The sequence below is a fragment of the Limanda limanda genome, chromosome 1 (genome assembly GCF_963576545.1).
Source record: "Limanda limanda chromosome 1, fLimLim1.1, whole genome shotgun sequence".
NCBI lineage: Eukaryota > Metazoa > Chordata > Actinopteri > Pleuronectiformes > Pleuronectidae > Limanda > Limanda limanda.
The window spans coordinates 38152570-38175676 of record NC_083636.1 but is presented as its reverse complement, the minus strand read 5'-3'; the positions used below and the strand labels follow the sequence as shown (position 1 = coordinate 38175676).

General features: G+C 40.4%; 2 protein-coding genes across 2 annotated transcripts; one reads left to right on the top strand and one right to left on the bottom strand.

Annotated features, from left to right (window-relative positions):
• The first annotated feature begins 603 nt into the window (after positions 1–603).
• Positions 604–6624, top strand: LOC133015105 (progestin and adipoQ receptor family member 3-like). Its single transcript, XM_061082274.1, has 6 exons — positions 604–844; positions 1432–1594; positions 2798–2953; positions 3133–3330; positions 3486–3576; positions 4512–6624. The coding sequence occupies exons 1-6, from the start codon at positions 648–650 to the stop codon at positions 4652–4654; spliced, it is 948 nt and encodes a 315-aa protein (XP_060938257.1). The 5' UTR covers positions 604–647; the 3' UTR covers positions 4655–6624.
• Positions 6625–10171: 3547 nt separating this feature from the next.
• slc26a1 (solute carrier family 26 member 1) lies at positions 10172–13217 on the bottom strand. The gene is made up of 7 exons (XM_061079840.1): positions 12810–13217; positions 12516–12719; positions 12161–12407; positions 11787–12018; positions 11503–11686; positions 10903–11190; positions 10172–10750 (listed from the first exon to the last, which is right to left on the bottom strand). The coding sequence occupies exons 1-7, from the start codon at positions 13215–13217 to the stop codon at positions 10172–10174; spliced, it is 2142 nt and encodes a 713-aa protein (XP_060935823.1).
• Positions 13218–23107: the final 9890 nt, after the last annotated feature.

Genomic DNA, 23107 nt, shown 5'->3' with positions numbered 1-23107 from the left:
TTTGAAGAAGTTGCTTAAAGATAGATTTGACCTCTAGGTGGCGGTAACGTACCACTTTAATGTCACCGCAGCCACCGCAGGAGAAGAAGACAGGTTTTGCAGCTGTTATGTGGTAATACCAGTGTATGGGTAAAACCTGTTTTTGACTGAAATGTGGTTTTTAACCACATGTTAGCGAAGTAACCGGCCGGACATGGACCAGCTGCCCGAACAAGGACGTCGACGGTCGGCCTGAGACTGATGGTGAGCTCCCTTGACCCGGTTTCCATCTGTCTGGAGCTAGCTAGCTGTTAGCTTGTTAGCTTTGCTTCACAACCGACACAAGCGTGTGAATCACAGTGTATTCTGAGTCATTGTGTGTGTGGTGGTGTTTTTAAAGGTTTGATCTCACAGCCAGAGAGATGAGGGTGTAAGGTAATGAAGAGGAAAGGCAGAGAACACGTGTATAAACATCTGGCTGCTACATCTCACATCTGGATTGTGCTGTTAAAAAGCCACTGTCCCATCATGTTAATGTAAACACTTGGAAACGTGCTACTTCCTCACACAGACCTTAATCTTCCTTCCATCTCTCTAAAACTTCCTCAGCCTTAACTCCCCCCCCCCCCTCACCTCCTGCCCCTGGACCAGAGGAACCGAGGAACAAGATGCTGCTGAAGATGCCCCAGAAGCTGCTGAGGTCGGCCACCTACATCGAGCTGGGCAGCTACCAGCACTGGCCCGTGCTGGTTCCACAGAACATTCGGCTGTACACCTACGAGCAGGTGCCCCTCTTCCTCAAGGAGAACCCCTTCATCACTGACGGGTACCGGGCCCACCTGCCCTCCAAGCTCTGCCTGAGGAGGTGAGGGAGTATTCTACATGTCTAACCAACAGTCCCTTTTGGAAACCACATTTAAATGATCTGGATTTGTGTTTGAATCCACAGCAAATTGCACACAGGCCCTCAGGTGTATCCTGCCCAATATCAGACAAGGAAAACATTACATTACATTTCATTTAGCTGACGCTTTTATCCAAAGCGACTTACAATAAGTGCATTCAACCCCGAGGGTACAAACCAAGAACAACAAGAATCAAGAAAGTGCATTCCACCATTTATCACTTGAGTGAAACTATAAAAGGTAAACAAAATCAGTAAACTAACAAACTCCAATCTCATACAATTCAAGGAAAGACCAAACAGTTCAAACTATCAATCTAGTTAACCTAAGACAGCAGATACAATAGTAATCTAGCAGAGAAGCTTATTTAAGAATATACTTTGCCTGAATCCAAGTAGTCCAGTAATATGATTCCCCAGAAGTCCAAATGCACACTAAAGTTTTCTTGTTTTGAACCTGGTATTCAAAACAAATACCAACATTTTGTCGCCGTTTTGTTGCCTTTTGGCACACGTGTACAAATTGTGTATCTTCTTGTCCGTTGCAGTATTTTCATGATGTCCAATGAGACGGTGAACATCTGGAGCCACCTGCTCGGCTTCCTCCTCTTCTTCTATCTGGGCGTCAATGACGTCACCTCGACCCTCCCGGCCTCTGGAGCCAAGAGAGAGGACTACGTCATCTACGCTATAGGGCTGTTCTGCTTCCAGGTACAATTACTTTTGTCTGTGTATATATATATATATGTGTGTGTTTGGTTATGTTTTAAACTGACTATATTCCTTTCTTCTCTGCTACTTTTTGTTATTTTGGTTTTAAGTTTGCTTCAAACTTAAAGAAATGACCTTATCGTACCTCTCCCAGAGACGTTACTCACATGAAGAATTTACATCATCTCATCTAAATATGTGTGTTTAGGATTTTACTACAGAACTGTTTGCTCTGCATTATATTACGTTCCTGTGGAATAACTGGTTCATTCAGGTTTTAAATTCCTTGCCACAGGTGCTTTCAAGTCCCATCCACCTGCTCAGGTGTGTAAACTATTGTACAGGTAGAGGAAAAATGCAGCAATCTCAATGGTAGTGTCGTCAGAAGTCCCCATTGGCAGCTGGTGAACGGTTGAATGTAGAGACAGTGTTAAGTGTTGTGGTTTAGATGTGTCACGTTTGTATAAGTTGTGTAGCAGCTGATAATGTAAAAGGAAACCTAGTAGTCTCTGTTCTCCTCTCACCTTCCTCCTATATTCACATTATCTGTCCACATACGTATGTTATGAGTATCTGGAATATCCTTACAAATCATAATTTATTGAGATAAGTTCATGTGTGATATTGGTCAGAACATAACTTTGTTTACTTTTAATTAAAAAAAAGCAAAACTTAAAGACTTAATTGATGAAACCAACAATGGCTTCTATACAAGGAGGTTTAAACATGAATAAACAATTTGTCGTGTAATTCAAGCAGCAGAGTGTTGTTGAAGATGATGTTGAAGGAAGAATCCGCAGACCCAGTACTTGCAGTATAACAAAGTTTATTAAGAGAAGTTTAAGGGTCAGGACGAGCTCTAGGAAGGATTCTTATAGGGGAGATGGTCACCCCAAAACTAGAGATAAGATGACATCACACATAGGATCGCTGACTAAATATGGGCATGTGTCGTACCTAAAGTTATAGGACCTGTTATAAAACATTCCTTCCTTACCCATCCATTAGCAGGTCAAAGATCATTCCAAAAAGGGAGAGAACTAATAGAAACATATAGAATAGTATTTAAAAAGTCTGAGAATTAGGCTCCATACATGTAAACATGTCATTCTGGTTTATAGCCATGTTAAAAAGATATATTAGCTGAATATACGACAACGTGGTGGATGTTGGATCTTACATTCCTGTGTGTTTTCCTGCCAGGTGTGCATGTTGTGCTCGGTGGGTTATCACCTGTTTGCCTGCCACCGGTCAGAGAAGACGTCCCGGCGCTGGCTGGCACTCGACTACGCCGGTATCTCCGTGGGCATCCTGGGCTGCTACGTCCCCGGGATCTTCTACGCTTTCTACTGTAACGCTGTAGGTGTGAAATACTCAAGGCGACAATTTCTACCACAGTGATGTCATGTTGGCCTTTTTAAATGTGTCACAACTATTACATCTCTTTTAGATAAGGCTGGTAAATGATCGGAACCTGATAGTGCTCTGATGGCTGCGATTTTATTGTTAATAATCTCTTTTTGTTTCCCGTCTGGCAGTTTTGGCGACAGCTCTACCTGCTGACCGTGCTCTCCCTAATCCTCGCCGTGTTCTGCGCCCAGGTGCACCCCCGCTATCTCAGCAACGACTGGCGACACATACGTGTGGCGATCTTCTGCAGCGTGGCCGGCATCAGTGTGATTCCCGCCTGCCACTGGGTCGGGGTCAACGGAGGATTCTCCTGTGAGGTTGTACAGGTGAGGAATTCGGTCATGTTTTTTTTATTATTGCTATCATTTGGACCGGACTCTGCTGATTTTCCATGTAGTTGATTTCACTGTAGATGATTCACTCTCTTGACCTGAATGTTTAGTCACACAAATCCTGTTTTTTATTGTTCTTGTTTGTGCAGCTGTTCCTGCCTCGTGTGATAGTGATGTACCTGATCGCTGGATCTGCGTTCCTGTTCTACGTCACCAAAATCCCCGAACGCTATTTCCCTGGTGAGTCTTTAATTAAACCAAGTGAGAAAAGATCAACTTTGAACTGCATCTGAACTATTGACAGAGCAACGAAGGCCGTTGCTCTGTCAATAGTTCAGATGCAGTTCAAAGTTTAACGTGTAGTTATATAGTTGAGCTGTTCAGAACAAAATCACATGGTCTCCTCTGAGCTGCCCTCAGTGGTTTATTCTCCACCTTGTTGCCGTGTCATGAACAAATCCCCTCAACGCCACTAGAGGTCATCGCATCAGAGGAACTGAAGCAGAGGAATCTGAGGGTTTGAGGTCAAAATAAAGTCAGGGCAGATTTCTACTCGGACCACAATTTACCAAGGCAACAATATCTCAAGTGAACTGTGCCAATATATTGAAAATGTTAAAAACTTTAAAACAAAATTAATACACAAAGAAGTTTTTCAAGTTTCAACTCGGTCAAAAAACGCATACTTCCAGAGACTGTAGAGTAGTGAACTCATGATGTGTTGATGTAAGCTTATATGTTTAATACATTATTGATTCTACAGTGGAATATAAGAAGACATTGTTATTAATGCAGACACAAGACAAAAAAAATATAAGAAAAAGGGATCATTTGATTTTAACCAGTATATCTGCTGATTTATAATTTGTTTATGAAATGTTCTTTGTTAATTACCTTCTCTTAGTAACAATTGATAAAACTCATCTCAGTGTCCATTTATCAGCTTTTCTGGATCTTAGATTCATTATATCACACCATCTTTATCAGCAGCTGGAGTTGACCAGATGTTCCAACCAGTACATTAGCATTAACTTAGAATAAACTGTGGACCTCAGTAAGAATTAATCTCTCCGGTGTCCTTTGCTCCTGAAATGTGATTAAAATTTTTGGACATTTTACAAAAAACACTATGTACAGTATTTTCAGCATGTTTTAACAAACGTCTCCTCTCCTAGGCCAGCTGAACTACCTGGGCGCCAGTCACCAGGTGTGGCACATACTGGTGGTGGTGATGTTTTACTGGTGGCACCAGACGGCCGTGCACATGATGCAGTTCAGACACAGTCAGCCCTGCCCGGCCCTCACCAGCAGCAGCTAAGTGAAAACACATCAGACAGTGTTGTTTTCAAAGATTGTAGGTAAACAACCAATTCAACTAACAATGTAAATATCAAGAAACGTCTAACCAGTGAAAGCAGCTGTTACAAGTCCCAACCACTAAGCAGAGGCCCTGACACTGGGACAGTACTGGGACACTATTAGCTTTCACTCCAATCAGCCAACAGTGGCTGGGTGACTTTAATTATTCTAATCAATGTGTAACAGATTAAAGATCAGAGTCATCAGATCCCTGTGCAGATCAAACCCCACGACCTGTGAAATCGGCATAAACAGTTGTGTGATTCTGCTGCTCCACAAAGTTTCTCCCTGAATATATATATAAATATATATATAGCAGCCTCTGGTGTTGCATTGTAGCCATTAGATCAATGCATGATGTGGGAATTTGTATTTATCTCTTGAAACAAACTGAGCTTTGATGTTTTTCTAGACTATCATAATCCAGTAGTTGGTTTCAATTGTGATTTTTACATCGGGGAAACATTACCGCCTCTGTGAACAATGACTGCTGCCTATGACTTTGGTTTATCTATCATTTCGATTAGATTATGTGAAACGTCTGGATAAACGGTGGAAAGCACTGAAAATATCATAACTACTGGATATTCAGCATTTGAAGCTTGTGAACAAATAGTTAAAGGTCTGTAGAGAATAATTCTGCCACAACTGACGAGGTTCAGAACTGAAAAACTCTTGGAACCTTTTGTCTTTTGAACAAATAAGCCGTTAGTTTAGGACAAAAATGAAACTGAAGAACCCCTTTTGACAGAAAGTGGTTCAAAAACCTGCTCAATTAAAAGCATATCACTCGACGATTAATGTTCTTCTCTGTGAAAGGACCTTTGAATGAGCCCGGGGGTTCAATGAAGTCACGTTTTTGCTGACATGTCAGTGAGCAGGCGAACGGCCACATGTCAGCTCGGCTTTAGGCACAATCCTGAATCAGCTGTAGTGGTTATCACACCTGAGGGTCCTCTGCCATAAACTCCCCATAAAGACTGAGTGTGTGGGAAATGTTCATCTACTTGATGCCTATGTTTAAATAAGGCCAGTGTTAAGTTGTTGAGATAACGCAACAAACTTCCATATTTTAATATTTAATGCAGCCCGGCTGATGTGGGTTTTTAGGGGTCGATGCTGAAATTCTGATACGATGTATTTGCTGATAAATAAGTTTGAAAAATGTTCAATTATTTTTTAAATGTCACTATCAAACCCTTATGACAGAGGTTTGATATTTTATAGTTTAACCATAATCTTAATTTTAACTAATCACACCGATACAAACAAAGTTATTTAAATGCAAATCTTTTCTGCATTGTTTCTTCTACAAAATTAAAGTTTTCACACCGACAAACATAAATGTTGACACGGATACGTCTGTGAAAGGCTCCGATCGGCAAAACGACAAATCAGTCGGGCTCTAATATTTAATGTCATGTTTTGTATCTATTTCCATATAGTTTTTGCCGTGTCTGTGAATCATTTGCCTTATACTGTTTTGAGTATTTTTACTGTATACACGCTGTTACAATCTGTGTTTGATCAAGAACATAATCCAGAACAAAATGATCAGACTCCTCTTTCCTGTTACCCGAGGCCAGTATGTGTTTTATTTCCTCCCAGTGAGATTTTATCCTAAATGATGAATATCAGGATGACTCCACTTATTGCTGGAAAATGCAGCGAACATGCAGGTGCTGAGAGAAATGACTTTATTTTGCCTTCTTTATATTTTTCTGTGTGTTTATTTTATTTTGACGTGGCCGCCTGATGATCACAAACTGCTCGATCTTTTACGTGAATGAACCTTTTGATTGTTTTAATTTTGCTCGTGTGTGTTTACGGCGCTGACTTATCAAGATGTATGATATTTATTTCAGTGCCTCTTTGAAAATATATTTTTAAAATAATTCAAATGAATAAAGAATGCTGGGAAATAAGTTACTAGTGAGTTTGTTTTCTGATAACTTGAACCACTCGCTGCATTTAAAGAAGGACGACATGACGACGCCCCCAAAATGGAAGCCAAAGCATCTTGATCGCCCCCAGGTGGCTTGCTAATATTTATGTCATAAATTTTAGTACAAGTCTACTTAACCTGCACAACATGTTTATCAGGTTTATCTTAGATTCACTGTTTGGCCCTTTGCATACGTGTGTGCATATAACAACTGTTGAAGTGATGAGTTCACACTCACACACTCACTGAACGCGGAGTAAAGCTGTCAGCAAACCAAGTGACTTTTATTCTTTTCAGCTTGCTCCACTTCGTTGTCTCTTCTTTCTCTTGACATGAGTCACTAAACAGAACTCACAAATGAGTCTATCATCGTTTATTATAATTATCTCAATCGATTTTCTACTTCTACGCAAAAATTAAAAATGGGATGTTTTTCAAAGTGTAAAGGTTTCATTCAATGTTTTAAACATGGAAAAAGCTGTTTTCCATAAAATGTTCTAAATAGTTTGTTTTCTTATCATGGATTCATATGATAAGTCAAACATGATGGTTATAAATCGTCCTTGTTCGCCTGCTGCACTAATTCCACAGACAGGAGGGAAATAACCGTCCCCAGCAGAGAACAGCTGTTTCTACAAGCCTCCTCCTGCTGATGTTGAGTAATTATTGTGGGTACGTTGAATGTTACATGTAAATATACACAGCTTTGTTTGCAATTCAGTTATGAAAACTTTCAGTTCAACTACACGCTGCTGTCAACTTTCACACAGTTCTATATACGATGGTGTGGAACTGCTGTTTGAGTTTGGCTGCTGGTGACAGAACAGTGGACTGAATACAGTAAAAGACGATTATGCAGCAATTTCAGGTTTAACGTGTAAAAGTTTAGGTTTGATCTTTGCTCTCTGAACGTTTTCTGTTCAGTGATTAACTTAAATAATTATTGTTGTATGTTACAAGGTTGTTGAACACAGGGGCCTCCTGATGACTCTGCACATTGGAGGCCAAACCACATGCTCATCAAAACCTCTTTTCCTCCTCTCTATTGTGGATAATGCTCATGTCAGCTTCTTCTGTTTTATTTAAATGGGGCAACAAAATTATGATTTAATTACTATCATTTAGAGTCTCTGCCATCTCATTTGGTTTCTAAAATATGATAATTATGTCAGAAAATAATAAACCATCTCCTCGTGTGATAATGAATGTTCATGTGCTGCATATACTGCAATAGGCTATTCTAACTTTTAATATTTCATTATTGAACTTATGTCATCATCCTGTCTTCATGTATACCCTGTGCTGACAGATGATTGGCTCTTCTAAATAAGCTGTAAATTCTATCTCTAATCTTATCGGTTGTAGTAGCTAACGCAGTACTACACAATATAAAAGTACTTTACCGACTTCATCATGATGTTATTGTATGTATGCTTAAGTTCATAGTCCTACAGGATTAATTATTAAGATTAAGATTAAGATACATTTTATTATCCCACACACATGCACAGACATGCACAGGCACACTCATCAAATTTAACCTCTGCTTTTAACCCATCCGGTGCCAGACACACAGAGCAGTGGGCAGCCGTGTACAGCGCCCGGGGAGCAGATGTTGGGGGAGTAAGGTGACTTGCTCAGGGGCCCTAGGCAGGGTAGGGAGAATCCTCTTGGATTTTTGGACAGATCAATCCAGGTTCGTCTATTTGTTGTTTCTCCGTGGAGTCGAACCAGAGCCGAACCAGAGATCTTTTCTGCCCATAGTCCAAGTTTCTGCCACTAGTCCACCTCCTGCATGGATGCACCCAAACCTTTAATAATGTTTTCACAGTGTCACTTATATGATATCATATGATGGGGAATATGTTTCTGATCAATATGAGCTTTAAATTCTCTCTCTAGCTCTTATTTGTGCAGATATGTTGTAAACTGTTATCGTATCGGACCATTATCTTAACTTTGAGCTACCGGCGCAAAAGGTTAATCATCTATAAACCCTTCTGTGTAATATTCTCAACTAGACTTGTAAAAATTCAGAAAAGAACATAGCCTACTTGCACATTTATTAGCCATTCATTTTAGTCGTAATTCAAGCGTGACACTATCTTACATGTTAACTTATTTAATCATTGACAGTCTGGGTTGAGACAAACATTTCACTCAATGTTTACAGTTAATAAGTAAAACGAGGGCCAGTGAAATAAGGTAAAATACAACCTGCAGCAGTGCTGTAATTTAAAACCACTCAACTTGCATAAAACCGACAGTCAGGGTTTTAAATTATGACGATTCTGTCTGTACTTAATGACCGTGATTACATGATGTCACAGACCAACAGATAGTTGTTTAGTCTGACGCAGCAGAACAGTGATGCCTGGTGAAGCTGCTCAGGTTCTCTACACAAATCATCATTCTGGGAAACAGTCGGCCGTCATTAGAACGACTTTTAAGATTAAATATGTTGTCTGGAAAATAGTTAACTGCTATTAACTATGGCTCCAAACGTGGAAGATGGCAGCGTCCATATCCAGAATATTTTGGCTTAATTTCTGGTTTGTGGGAGGAAGTGGAGACACGTTGTCTATTTTTATATCCAGTCACTAACTCTTACCCTGATAAAAAGGAAGTCACAGACACAAGTGGTTCATCAAAAATGTTCTCAGTTTTAAAACAGAAATGTTTGACGAGAGAACAACTTTATGAAATTACAAAATGTTAATGTTCAAAAGTTAGAAACAAGAATGTCCACATCTTGACCTGCTCGTCTTTTGGACGATCAAAGTTAAAAACTAATCCTTTGTTGAATTATCCCAACCTGAACTTTGAGCCTTTAAATTCAACTGCTTGAATCTACATTTTAAACGTCACATTAAAACAGCAGATGAAAAGTGTTGAAAAGAGAAAATGTCTCAATCAGCTGCTGCCATTTGTTACTCAGCAACAATCTACATTTCATGAAGCACCAGTGATGACTCGTTCTCCTCCAGCATCTGAGACTCGCTCCCAGTAGTGTGTAAATCCCATATATTTATATGACAGATCATAAAGCTGTGGAGACCAGAGAACAGGGCCAGAGTACAAGTGTGTTGTAAATAAACAGTCTGAAGATCCGTCAGTGTCTGAGTGAAGCTGCAGTAGCGCACAGCTTTTCTTCAAATGCTTCTTCTTCAAAAGTTGAATTAGTCTTTTAAAAAGTATTGAGGCCCCTTATGGACTTATCAGAGTTTAAAGGGTCTCTGCACTCCACCAGGGTGACTGATATCTTTCACCCGGTGACGACACCCTTCTCCAGTCGGTGCCAGCTTGATGCTACCGGCCCAGAGGTGACTCTCGATCTGAAGACAAGGTAACATGTTGTGAATCAGAGCAGTTGGATGAAAAGCAAGATTTTATACAAAATAATTCCATACAAAGTCAGACTAAAAGAGAAACTATAACAAAGTCGGTACAAGTTTAAATTCTACACTTTTCACCGCTGAACATTACATCGTTAATTCAGGAAAAAGTCCATCACTGCACCGGCAGTCTGCATTATGCATCGGCGTCAATGGCACCATTGCCTTGGAGCTTTCGACTATTTGCATAAAGAACTGCAGTGTGAACTGTATGAAACAGCGAGCTGCTCATGTCTTTTTCGTCCTTTCCAAAGAACTGTCCCTTCCTCAGGGTATCAATGACGGAGGTGTTACAGCTGGCGAGCAGCAAGCTCACCCCGATTTCTTTATATTCCTTAACCAGTCCTTTGAACGCGGCCAGCCCTGCTGAGTCTATGAAAGGGACGGCAGAGCAGTCTAAAACTATCGTGTGGAACTCCAGTTCTCTCTGGACAAGTCCAATAACCACATCTCCGTTGGTTTTTTCCCCGTTTGCTTTGGCCTCCTTCGAGAACATCTCTTTGGCCTTTCTCTCTGCCTTGCTCCTCCTGGTCACCTCCAGGAATGGTTCGACTCCGACAGCTTTGTAGAGCGACTTGAGAAAAGAGTCCTTGTTGGCATAGTACAGAGGAGCTTGGAAGCGGAAGACCTGGACCCCCGCTGGTGGCAGGAGGTCCTTGTACTCGTCCACGTCCTCGTAAAGATCAGAGTCGTTGGCCCGGCCCATCAGAGAAACCTGTCATCAGACATCAGATTAGATCAGATGAGTTTACGGATTTTAGTCTTTCACTGAAGTTGTTTCAGACATGCACTGAATTCATTTTCAATACTTTCTGGATTTACTGTCATTACTATTAATTTCATAAAAACCAGGCTGAAGTTACTCACCTTTGGTTTCTGGGTCTTAAAGATGATGCACATCATGGAAAAGACGACGCCAACCAGGAGGCCCAGCTCCACACTGATCAGAGCGGTGCACGACATGGCGACCAGCCAAACAATGGCATCCCCCCTGCTGGCGCGCCACTTAGCCGGAACGTCCTTGAACTTCCTCAGTGCCCCCCGAAGGCTGACAATGATGATACAAGCGAGGACACATTTCTGGAGGGCGTAGAAATAAGGTGCGAAGAAGAGGAGGACGAGAAGGACGACTAGGGCGCTGATCAGACTTGATACCTGAAGAAGGTGCAGGGAAATGGGGAGAGACGAACATAGAGGAAAATGGAGGAGAGAAATATGTTATGATGAGCACCTTCCAAAAAGTTAAAGAACAGTTTAAATACATTAGGTTTTGCTCCTCTGATTGTTGAGACGCCACAAATGGCCTCAAGGAAGACCTCAGCTGTCCTCTGCACAGGAAAGCTAGAACATGCTATCAACTCAAGGATCTTCAAGAAATTATTAAATTTGTTTAAACATTTAAAACACAAAGAAAGCTTTGACCACTTATTTAAAATGGATTTGACAATTTTTAACATCTCCAGTCACCTGTGTCTGGCAGCCCGTTGAATCCTTCACCATGGTTTTTGCCAGCGCTGCACTGGTGGTGAAGCAGTGGAAGAAGGAGGGGATGATGTTACAGCAGCTGATGGCCAGCATCTCTTGGTTGGGACGAACCGTGTAGCCGTTCTTCTTCGCGAACATTTCAGACAGCGACACGGTGAAGGCAAAACTAGAAGATAAAACGTTTTGTTTCCATTTCAGGCTTTATCCAGAAATTTAAAACTCTAGACATCATAGTGCAACTTGAGTTTTATTCGGTGCTGCCGTACCTAATGACAGCCAGAGGAATGGCATCGAGGGCCACCCGGGGCATCAGACTAAAGCTGGGCACCTGGGGAGGGACGAACCCTGTGGGGATGTGACCGGAAACACTGGAGCCATAACGGCTGTTGAGATCCCCAAAGTGGCTGGCCAGTGTAGCTCCTGCCACGACCACCAGCTCAGTGGGAAGAGGGATCTTTATACGATCCTTGTAGCGCTCCTGGAGCTCTTTCGCTCCCACTAGGATTCAAAATACGTAGTGTTATTACATATAAGGAATGTACGACCTTTAACACTTTTTTTTTCGCAAATAATATCATCAATGGAAGCAGAAAAAGTGACTGAGAATCTGATGGGAAATGTTTAAAATAGAGTCCTTTACCCATAACAAAGATACAGATGACACTGGTGATGAGGTCACACAGGTTGGTCTTGTGAATGTTGCTGAGGATGTTGAACCAGGTGACGACGACCGTGCCGTAGCCTTGGTAACGTGCAATCTTGAGACCCAGCAGGTATTTAGCCTGAACGGTCAGAATCGTGAAGGAGGCTCCTGTGGCAAACCCGTCGAGCATGGGGGCCGAAAGGTAGACGGAGACGAAGCCCAGCCGAAACACGGCCATCATGAGCTGGTGAGGGGATTTAAAGGCTAAGAATCTGTGGCTCCTTGAGTAAAACTCCAAAAGATGCCTTTAAATATCAGTTTCTTTGACAGTAAAATCCAGATTCAACTTTACCTGGTAGACGCCTGCTATGAATGTAACAGCAGCAGCGATACTGATGGCGTAACACTCCTTCCCGCACGGCATGCCCATTAACTCCACAGTGTGCACCCCCGCCGTGAGGTTCACGCCCATTGAGCCATTGAACACATCAGGACCGGGAGCTTTGGAATCCTCACTGAGGTCGAAACCTGCCAGGAACACCTCCCTATACACCACCTGCAGACAAACACCAATAATCAACAGATGCTGCTTATTCCCCTTTGGCATTTCATTCATCAGGTTTTCACTTAGGTCTGATCCCATTACCTGTCCAACCATGAGGCTCATGAGGCTGAAGATCCCCACAGAAACATGTCTGGACGTCCCCATGAGGAAGTAGATGATGTTGGCGTAAAATGAGGTGTATAAGCCGTAGATGGGCTCCACCCCTGCCAGCAGGCAGTAGGCGATGGCCTGCGGTACCAAGATGATGCCCACAATCAGCCCGGACATGACATCGCCCCAGACGTACTCTCTGAGCTTGTACTTAGGCAGCCAGCGCACCACAGGGAAGAACCCGGTCAGGGTGGAGCGGACCCTGGGCACGGAGCAGGTCAGGCTCTTCTTCAGGTTGGATTTGAGGAGTGAAACTGCGGAGGGTCGCTGGCGGACCCGCCGCTCCAGGAGAGCCGGCCGGGCCTGTGTGGTTTCTGTGACCTTGGCGACGTCCTCCATGGTCTTCAGGAGGAAGAGGAGGCAGCACGGGGACGGGACGAGGAAGAGGAGGTGGACCAAGTGGTCAGCTTTGCTCCTAGAAGGCAAAAGAGAGAGAGAAAGAGAAAAATGGAAAGAAAATATCAGTGGAGATGCCTTCAGGCTCTTGACTGGTGTTGGGTCACTTTTATATTTGCTTCTTGTCGGTTTTGTTATTCCTCTAAATAGCTAGCTTGCCTTGCCTCCGTGCTTTCAAGGGTGCTCTGCAGTGCTTTTTACTGCAGAAAAGTTGTAAACCTTTGAAATTATGAAATGTATATGAAGATGGACGACACAGCAGCTTAAGCATCATCATTTTTCACACAGGAACACAGCGTTTTATAAAGGTCTAAGTTCTGTTTTCCACAGATAATGACACCATGAACATGATGAGTTGGTGCTTAAACCCCATAACAGAAACTACGTCACTAAATGAAAGCATGTGAGCAACACCTCCGTGTCACAGCTGCGTCTGACGTGACATAACCAAGTTAAATTACATGTTATCAGCCTCGACCATCACAACAACACTGACGGGCTGATTTACACTTCCTGTTGCTGCCCTGAAATCTCTCCCTGACTGATGTGACAGAGGGATAAAGAGAAATTACGTAAACTTTAATCAGATCTGCTGTAAATTAATGTTTCACCGTGCTTCTGTGTTTTTTATTCACCAGAGGAATAAAGATTCCTGCAGTCTCTTTGTTCACTAATCATTCACTCTGCATAGAAACAACCCCTTAGAAGAAATTAAAACAGAGTCTGTGTTCATGTGGTTGTTATAAATCCCAACCTGACTTTATAACTGATGGAAGCCACAGGTGACAAATAATGTTTGTGCAGCTTCGAGCCGTAAAACCCAAAATCAAAGAACTTCTGCAAGAGCACAAGAAGTACTTTGTGTTTGTGTTCAACACAATCAGATAAAATTGGCGCAACTACACAAGGTTTTCTCTCAATAGAAGAAGAGAAATTACACCTGATTAACGGACAAACACAACAGGAGTCACACTGAGGACTACACTGCACCAAAGCCTTTACTTTATACAAGTGTCGGGCGTGAACAGCAGCGATTGATTAAAGCTGCATCTCTGACCTGTTTCAAATCAATGTCCTGCCTTTAATCCTGTGATAGAAAAGCTCCTCAGCGTGTCTAACAAACGACCTGACGTTACCAGCAGCACTTTCATATGTAAATGTTTCTGTGGAGTCATTTCATGAGTTTAAAGGGGTGAAAACGCATCATGTGACAGGGAGCTGACTAATCATGAGCTGCTATAATAACATTTATATCATCGTTATTTAGGGTAATTTTTTTTAACTAAAGTAATGTAAAAGCTTTAATATCACAACAATAACTACTTTTTCTTTTTCTTTATCAACTACAATTTTAATTTATTATTTAAAAAGGAAAATAATTCATACATTCATTCATTAAGTTTGCCACATGCTGAATCTGAAAAAAGTCACTGTTCCACATAGGAAAAGAAAAAAACACCATTAAAGATATAATATTATGTTATTCTCAATGTCGTCACTTTAACTTTTTTACAAGCGAATGAAAACTTATGTTTGAGCTCAGCTGCTGATTATTTAAAGAACAGGTAGTTTAGCAAAGATGCAAATCATATGTTTAACTGAAGAGTCAACACTGTTTGAAGGTTGAAACTCAGGACTGGAATTCTGGAACATTGTATTGAGAGAAAAGTTGCTGGTTTGAAGATTTATGTGTGGAACAGTTGTGTGTAGATAAAGGTCTCATGTGGACCAACGGAAACCGTTCCAGGTCAGAAATAAAGCAAACTGAAACTGAAATCCATCTGCAATATATTAATATGTTTTATCAGTGATCCAAAAATATCTTAGTTAAAACGCTTCTGTATTTTCATTTCATTTGTTTTCTTCTAGTGATGCACTTTGTTCTCTGTTGAAAAATGCACTATAAATAGAGCTTTTATTATGTTAACTGTTTAAAGGCTGGCAATACTAATACAAATTTAATGAAAAATCAAAAAAGAGTAAATAAGTCTGCAGAAATACAGATATAAATACGGAACGAAGTAGGGTTGACCGATAAAATTATAATAATAATTTCATCAATACCAATATAACAAAAGTTCTCTATATATTAGATATATAATATTTTTTGTTTTTTGTCATGTCCAGCTCCATCTTGTAGACATCTGTTCAACTGCAGCAAATCCCTGTCATCAACACAACAACTTTTAAACTTTCTTTTTGATGATTTTTTAAATTTCCAGTGGGCACACAAACCAATATCAGCAACAGATAAATCCAAGTAAAGTGTGATGACGCACTCACCTGCAGAGTCACACCCCCGAGACAATGCAAAGTCTCTGATGTGTCAAGTTAAAGAAATCAGTTTAAAAAGAAAACGTCCTCTCCCTCTCTGACTCTCTCCCTCCTTCTCTTCCTCTCCCTCTCTCTGATGTCCCTCAGACAGCAGCAGATATGACTTGGATCCCTGCAGGATAAATAGTGAGATAAGAGCAGCCCTTTGCTTTGCTCACACTCACACTGCTTCCTATTGGCTCGCTCACCGGCAGTGGGTGGGACGGCATGTTTCTCTGTGTGTGTGTGGAAGTTAATGAAGTCAATTCTTAACTGTAACCCAGTGTCTTGGACGAGGACAAGACACTCTCGTGTTTACAGAGTGAAAATGAGCACAGACTCGAATGTTCAGCATCTTATGCTCTTTAAATACATCCTGTTGACAGAGTGAGCTACAAGGTAAACAGAAGATAAGATCTGTGCCTGTGGTGCAACGAGACAATTCTCTGTTATCTGTGTGAAGTGGGAAATGACCCAAATCTCTCTGTCGGCCAGAAGACACCAATCAGATGTGACTCAGTCAATATTATAAATTCTGATGAGAACTAGTTCAGTCTGTGACGTTTACTCGGGGCAAACAAAGGATTTTAGGTGTTGGGGTCGAGTGTGTGTGTGTGTGTGTGAGCGAATCTTTAACACAAAAAACCTTCAAAAGTGAACCTACTACATTGAATCACTATTTTCCCCGAGCGACTCCAGAGCTTTTTATTGCTGCAGCTCCTCTGATAGCATCACTATCAGCTCAGATGTGATTACTTAAAAACTTAATGAAAGACGAGAGCCGCAAGAGGATGATGACGGCTGCTCAGATCTCAGAGGAATGTTTGTATAGACCTGATGTGCACTAAGACAAATTTATTACTCAGCTGAAAACAGGTAGTAAGGATTACTCAATGTTTATGAACAGTGATGTGTTCACTTACTCTTTTTTGACATGAGTTTGGTATAGTTATTTATAATTTCCCCTATAGTGGTAGTGGCAGTCAGGTACAGAGGTAAGAATAAATAAAAAGAAGTGCTATCTGTTCATTTTAGTAATATACTGTATATATTTAGTTTATTATCTTTTTGTGTATATTTAATTTAATATTTAAGGCTCAGACAAGTATATAGTGTGTGAAATGTTTTTGTTTAATATAGACATATGAATGAGATGTGTTTTGTATGACAGTCTCACAGAGAGTGTTTGTGTGTGTGTTTGTGTGTGTGTGTCTGTGTGTGTGTGTCCTTGTGTGTATTATATTAGACTGAATGGTGTTATTGTCAGTGTTGGTGTGAACTGGTGACCGTTAACGTCTTTATCTCCCTCTGATACACTCACTTAAGATTGGATTGTGTGGTGGTGGTGGTGCTGGTGGACGTGACATCATCAATGCACTATAAGATCACAGCCACCTCCTGCTGACCAAAACTAATCACGTGACCTTATTGGTTTCTGTCTGGCCTATCACCTTGTTTGATCCCTTGCTCACTCATCCTGCTCCCTCTGAGGGGGGGGATTACTGCTCTGCCCCTTTAAATCCACCGGCTGCATCCATCTGTCTGCTCCACAAAGCTCCATCCATCAGTTTCCTGGTTTCAAAGCACGTCAGACGATGGAGAACTCACCCGGAGAGGAGGAGCAGCCTGAACAGGCGACGCCGGCCATCGCTCCCTGACCAGTGCGTCCTCATCCACCACCAGTGTGTTGGGTTCCTCCACACCACTGTGCTCCAGTGTGCACCCTGACTGCATCTTGCTTCTTCCTGCTTCCTCGTGCAAAGCATGATGGGAGCCTTACTACCCCCCCTCTCCCTCTCTCGCTCTTTTTTGTGTTTGAGCGGATTGGAGCCAAACTGAGGGGGAGGGGAGAGAGGAGAAGAGATGGACGGAGGGAAGGGGGGGCAATGGCTGTGGATGATGGTTGCTATGGTGATCGTACTCCTGCTAGTGTGTGTGTTTGTGTGTGTGTGCGTGCATGCAGAGATGATGTCTCAGGTCACATTTCAAAATCCACTGTCACTCTGCACCGCTGCTTCCTCTGTGGCTGGTGGAGAACAAAATAGAGCAAAGAAAGAAAAGGAAATGTGAAAATGAATAGACTTGCATTTGCCAGTAGACGTCAATATGCTTTAGACATATTAATTTATTCTTAAAGTAATATATTCTAGATGTAAGACGCACGATTCTAACCAGACCTGTCTGCTAACATGTGAGTGTCATCAGCGTCTAAAGATGTTTCACGACATTTGTTCCTGCAGCAGTTCGATTCCACGTTGTTCGTTTGTGTATTTAACCACCAGACAAACTCCACTACTTACAAAACGTGTTACACAAAACTTATGGATAAAAAGTCAAGAAGAGATCAGCCTGAAATCTATAAATCAGGAAAATGTAAAGTACGGATTTGAAATTACTGGAGTTAATGCTAGAAATAATCTAAATTACGATTTAAACATGATGAGCTCTGATGAGTATTGTCATCCAGCACCTGTTCCCTTTTGAAGGGATTTTAACCTGGTGCCCATATTAAGATCTGAACAATCTGTATTTAGCATATGTTAACGTTTTTCATGTGATATTTAAAATAGGCTAGAGAGAAGAAGGAAAACAACCCTCTTGCTTGTTTTTGTTTCTCGGACCTTCACCGAACACAGATTAGCCTTTTGAAACCCAAAGTTATGTCTCCATAACCTTCACTTTCAACCTTTCTCAGGGATTTCAAGGAGTCTGTCCAAGACACGGTGTCCCCAGGGGCCCGTCTTCTACTTATTAACTCACTTAGTTGACGGTAAATCTCTTTGCCTGTCAGGAGCGTAAATGTTTAAGGAAGATTACAAAACACACATCCTGCCCAGGTTGTTGTTTTCGTCACACAGATCCTGAAAGGTGAAGATGTGGTTGAAGAGTTGTTAGTGAGGTTAGGTATGAAAAGATCCTCCTGTTGACTCAGCGGCACAAATCAGTGACAGATCCAGTTTTTTCAAAACGTGTCTCACGTGAACTGATGATTATGTTTTTGTTAAATTATTATCAGAAGCACAAAAACAGTTTTCTAAACTAAATATGCAGTCATTTGGTTACATGGACAAAAATAGTCTAAATCTTATAAAGAGTCTGTGTCATGAAGCGATCAAATCTTTTATTTTTATTTTAGAAAATAGTAAACAGTGTATTCAAACTAAATAAGTAAGGTGAGAAAATTCACATTTATTTTCAGTTATTTGATATTTGAGCTCATGTCTTTGTTCACTTGCAGAATTTATGATTAAAAGTTAAAATGTTAAATATTCTTCATTATCAATTAATTTTTTTTTTACTTTTGCATTTTTTCTTCCTGTCAAAAAGAAACACTTCCACTGAAATCCCTGCAGCTGAATGGAACTCAGCCATTAATCACATCATTAAGCTTTTATTAGCTATAACTGTGGCTTTAATCATTAATATAATATGCCTCACTGTCTGTTAATGCTGTGAACTCTGGATATACAGGAAGAAATAGTAGTAGAAGTAGTAGTAGTAGTAGTAGTAGTATTCATAGGAAGCATTTACAGTCATAGGTCCAACACTTTTGTGCAAGTTTTGCTGCAGTAATAAAAAAGACCAAGCTGTGCTTCAGTGACATCTTGTGGCAGAAGTGTTTCATCACCAAGAAGAGAAAACCCGAGGGGAAGTCGAGGAGGAGCTGTTCAGTCCAATCTCTAAGTTTTTGAATAATCCTTTCTCCAGATGGGAAAAGGACAACATTGTGTATTAAGAGTTGTCGACTGCCGGGGTTAATGGAGTAAAGGAATCTGTTATAGAGAGATGATGGGTGGTCAGTGATGCTCTGGGGGATCGTTGGGTGGGCTCCTATTTTTTCATCCTTGGTGTTTTTATTATTTGTACTTTTGAGTATTTGTTTTTGTTTGTTTTTTTGTGTTTTTTCTTTCATGTAGAATGAGAAAAACACTTGATCTTTTTAATCCAAGATTTTGGGTAGTAATGCACGCATGGATCGACAACTTTCACTCACTTGAACAAACAACACAAAGGTTCAGCTTGTACTCTCTCAAATCTGTTTTTCACAAGAGGTCAAGAGAGAAGTTAGTTGTTGATTTGGTAAATCTACATCTGATCAATCCCTTCAGCTCCAATAAAAACTCAACTATTTCCATGATCACCATCTAACGTGTCCAGACTCTGATGTTGACGTCCAACCTTCACAAGGAGACAAGTAATAAATCCCGTGGAATCACATTTTTCAATCCTTAACAAAGATGTTTTTACAACTCCTGAGCTGATTACACTGGATTCATGCTTTCAGATGACTGATTTCCAGCTGCCCATAGAAGGATTTGAAAAACACTGGATCTACAGCTGGTGTTTAAAAATAATTTGATGCTAACTTCAGGCGAATCTAAGGCCAAGTTGCTTTTGGAAAACCCGTGTCCAGCTCTGACACGGAGGCAGAACCATCTTCATGCTTGGTGTTGGAGCTGGTTAGATTTTAAAGGGTTCACAGAGTAATGAATTCCTCCTGTGGGATTCCCCCTGATTGGTTAATGGGCCACAGACTCAGGGTCAGTGCCAATCAAACCAGCAAATGAGCTCAAAGATAGTTTTCAGCCAGAGGAGAGATGACGAGGATAATCGTGTTTGCTGTCACCAAATAGGTTTCCTGATGGGGTTGCTTCATGTGTAACCGCCACCTGCCACCGGCAAATATAATAAAGGCTTGTTAAAAATGCCATACAGGCCCACAAACCGTAATATCATTCTGGTAATAAAATTTGAAATCCAATGTATTTTGATTTATTGATTTTTAGTATTTTGTCATGCACATTATGTGGCCGACCTAAAACAGGTTATCAAGACATTAATATTTAGAAAAATGACAGAATAGAAAGAAAGAAACCGCATTAGCAGCATCAATAACAAACTAAACAATTAAACCTTCCTGAAAATGTATCCAAGATTAGGAAACAAAAATTGAAACTTATATGGATTGACATTAAACCTGTATTTACTTGTATGCAAGTATTTAATCTCTCTCTCTATATATATATATACTGTGTATATATATATGACATGAACTATGTTTGTGTGGCCAAACATTTTATTTGGGGGGTCACTGCTTTCACAGTGGAAATTAATTCACATTGCTTCTTTTATTTAAAGATGTGTTTGTTTATCAATTTACTTGGAATTTGTTCCAAAAGTCTGTCATATTTGAATTTAATTCTTCATACTCTCTTTACTCTGCACGGTAGAAACTAAAATCTCCCAAAATGTCCTCATGATCCAGAAATCAAACTGTTTACAGAATTCTTAGTCAAATTCTCTGTTTATTCATCATCTCCATCACACACAGCAAACACATGAGTTTGGTGAATTATTCAAAGTTGTCACATGTTATAACAAGACATTCAGTTATCTCTTCATCTCTGAAGCAGGATTTCGAGGCTCCGTCAGAAGAACGTTAGTCGTCTCTTGTTCTCTGAGGCCGAGGTGTCGACAGACGCTGAAATAAAACATGCAGATCTCAGTGAGGACAGAGTGGGTTGGTTGGTTTCACGCCTCTGATGTTGTGACAGACAGAGACTGAGACCATCACTGTCGGATCCTCAGCGCTTCTTTGCTCATCTCTCCCAGGATGCATCTCTTCATCTCCTTAGACACCTCGTTCTGCATCCGCCCACCATGTTTCACCTGTTTCCTATTTCCATCACCTGAGCTTCCCGGCCCACTCACATACATATATCTATCTAATGTATATAAACCCGCCAGTGTCACCAGCTCCTTATGGGATCATGTGCTTATCTTCCTGTGTGGTTTCCTGTGTGACGGCCAACTGAACACAGAGGATGTCAATCAATCTGCCTGTAAGTCTGTTTTTATTATCAAGTCTGTCATCGCATCTACATTTGGATCCACACGTCCTTTGCTAGAGATAATTCTGATCTGTAAACCTTGAGTTAAATCTATCCTTTAACTCTCTTTGGATAAAAAGTATATTTAATGATGTGAAGTTTCACAATTGCAGTTATTTATTTAGGTGTTGAAGACATAACGAAAAATTAAAGCTTAGTGAATTTGGCATTTTCCTCCCACGTGGCCTGAAATCCATTTTAATCACATGTCAGTGCTGCTGTGAGTTTGATTTAGAGCTTCACTGCCCACTAGTGGGCACAAATCAATGCATATTCATATATTATTATATATATTATATACTGTATATCTGGTTTTTGAAAATTCCTCGTTTTATAATTTGTGTTTTGTAAGAACTAGGAAATGAGCATGCAGATGAAGCATGAAGTTCATATTCCTCCAATATAAAGTTATTATGTAATATCAACGGGATATTTAGGAGGGAATGTTTAAAGTTTGTTGTTAAAGTGAAATAATTTCAAAATAACTTGAGTCTCATTCTTCAAATTCATATGTGATGTGTTTTTAATTTCAGTGAACGCAGGTGAGATTTGCTAGAAAAGTCAGGTGGTGTCAAAAAATGATTTTATTGTCAAAAACCCCAATGACTGAGAAGAGTCAGTGTTTAAAGCCTTAAATCTACATTTCTGTCCTATCAAGCACATCAGTCAGTTCATAATGCTGAAAATGGTCCCAAACATTGACTCAGCTTCCTCCTATTTGAGTTTGGGAAAAAAGGAAAATGTTTATGTAGTTACGTCAGAAAGCTTCACGATGGACAAATGTATTTTTGGTTTTGATATTTTCATTGGAAGTGAAATAAATAAGAGGAATAAAGAACATTGTCGGCCTCGTCATCTTAAATTCTTTACTCACATTCACGAAAAATAAGAAAAAAGTATAATGATACATAAAATTTTATTTTTTAACCAATTTCCAAATGTATTTATTTTTTGGTATTAACAGCACAAGTGACTGAAACTTCACATTAATATCACGTTCTCTGCTAAGATATTATTTTGAAATTGTGACTTAAAAAAGTCCCACAGAGACCCGATGACCAGTATTTGAATGTTAAAAACTCTAAATAAATAAGTTAAATAAATAGCTTTATTTCAATGCTTATGAATAAATGAAAATATGAATTAAAATACAGTTTTCAGGGGCTTTAGGCTCGATGCTGTGGTAAAATTAAACTGTAAACTCTTCTCTACAACCTTGTCGTGGTTGTTTCCATTTGCAGTTTCAGTTTCCACGTGTCATTAGGAGCATTTTAAGAAGCTGCTCATTCCACCAGCTTTCAATCCGACTTTTTCTTTCAGATTCTGCTCGACTGTACGTTCAGTGCTTTGTAACAAACTCTTAACTTAACAGAGTAAATCTTCACACGTCATCGTTGCTTCCTGCAGGAGGAAGCTGACGTTGACCAGAGACACAACACACTTTAAAACTTTCAACTCACAGTAAGTGCAACGTTATTTTGTGCCATGGAAAGTGTTTCATCACAGTTAAAGTTTGAAAGAAGTCGTATTTAGAAATAAAGTTACTTTTCCGTGTTATCTAGAAATGTTTTGATGATGCATCCAGCAGCTGGAGTGTTGAAGAGTCTCGGTAAAGACGAGTGTTGCTGG

Coding starts and splice junctions, on each gene's coding strand:
- LOC133015105 (XM_061082274.1), top strand. CDS start 648: ATGCTGCTGAAGATGCCCCAGAAGCTGCTGAGGTCGGCCACCTACATC. Junction 1,595..2,797: donor TAGGGCTGTTCTGCTTCCAG/GTACAATTACTT, acceptor TTTTCCTGCCAG/GTGTGCATGTTGTGCTCGGT. Junction 3,577..4,511: donor CCCCGAACGCTATTTCCCTG/GTGAGTCTTTAA, acceptor CTCCTCTCCTAG/GCCAGCTGAACTACCTGGGC.
- slc26a1 (XM_061079840.1), bottom strand. CDS start 13,217: ATGGAGGACGTCGCCAAGGTCACAGAAACCACACAGGCCCGGCCGGCT. Junction 12,720..12,809: donor TGAGCCTCATGGTTGGACAG/GTAATGGGATCA, acceptor GTTTGTCTGCAG/GTGGTGTATAGGGAGGTGTT. Junction 12,019..12,160: donor CATCTGTATCTTTGTTATGG/GTAAAGGACTCT, acceptor TTTGAATCCTAG/TGGGAGCGAAAGAGCTCCAG.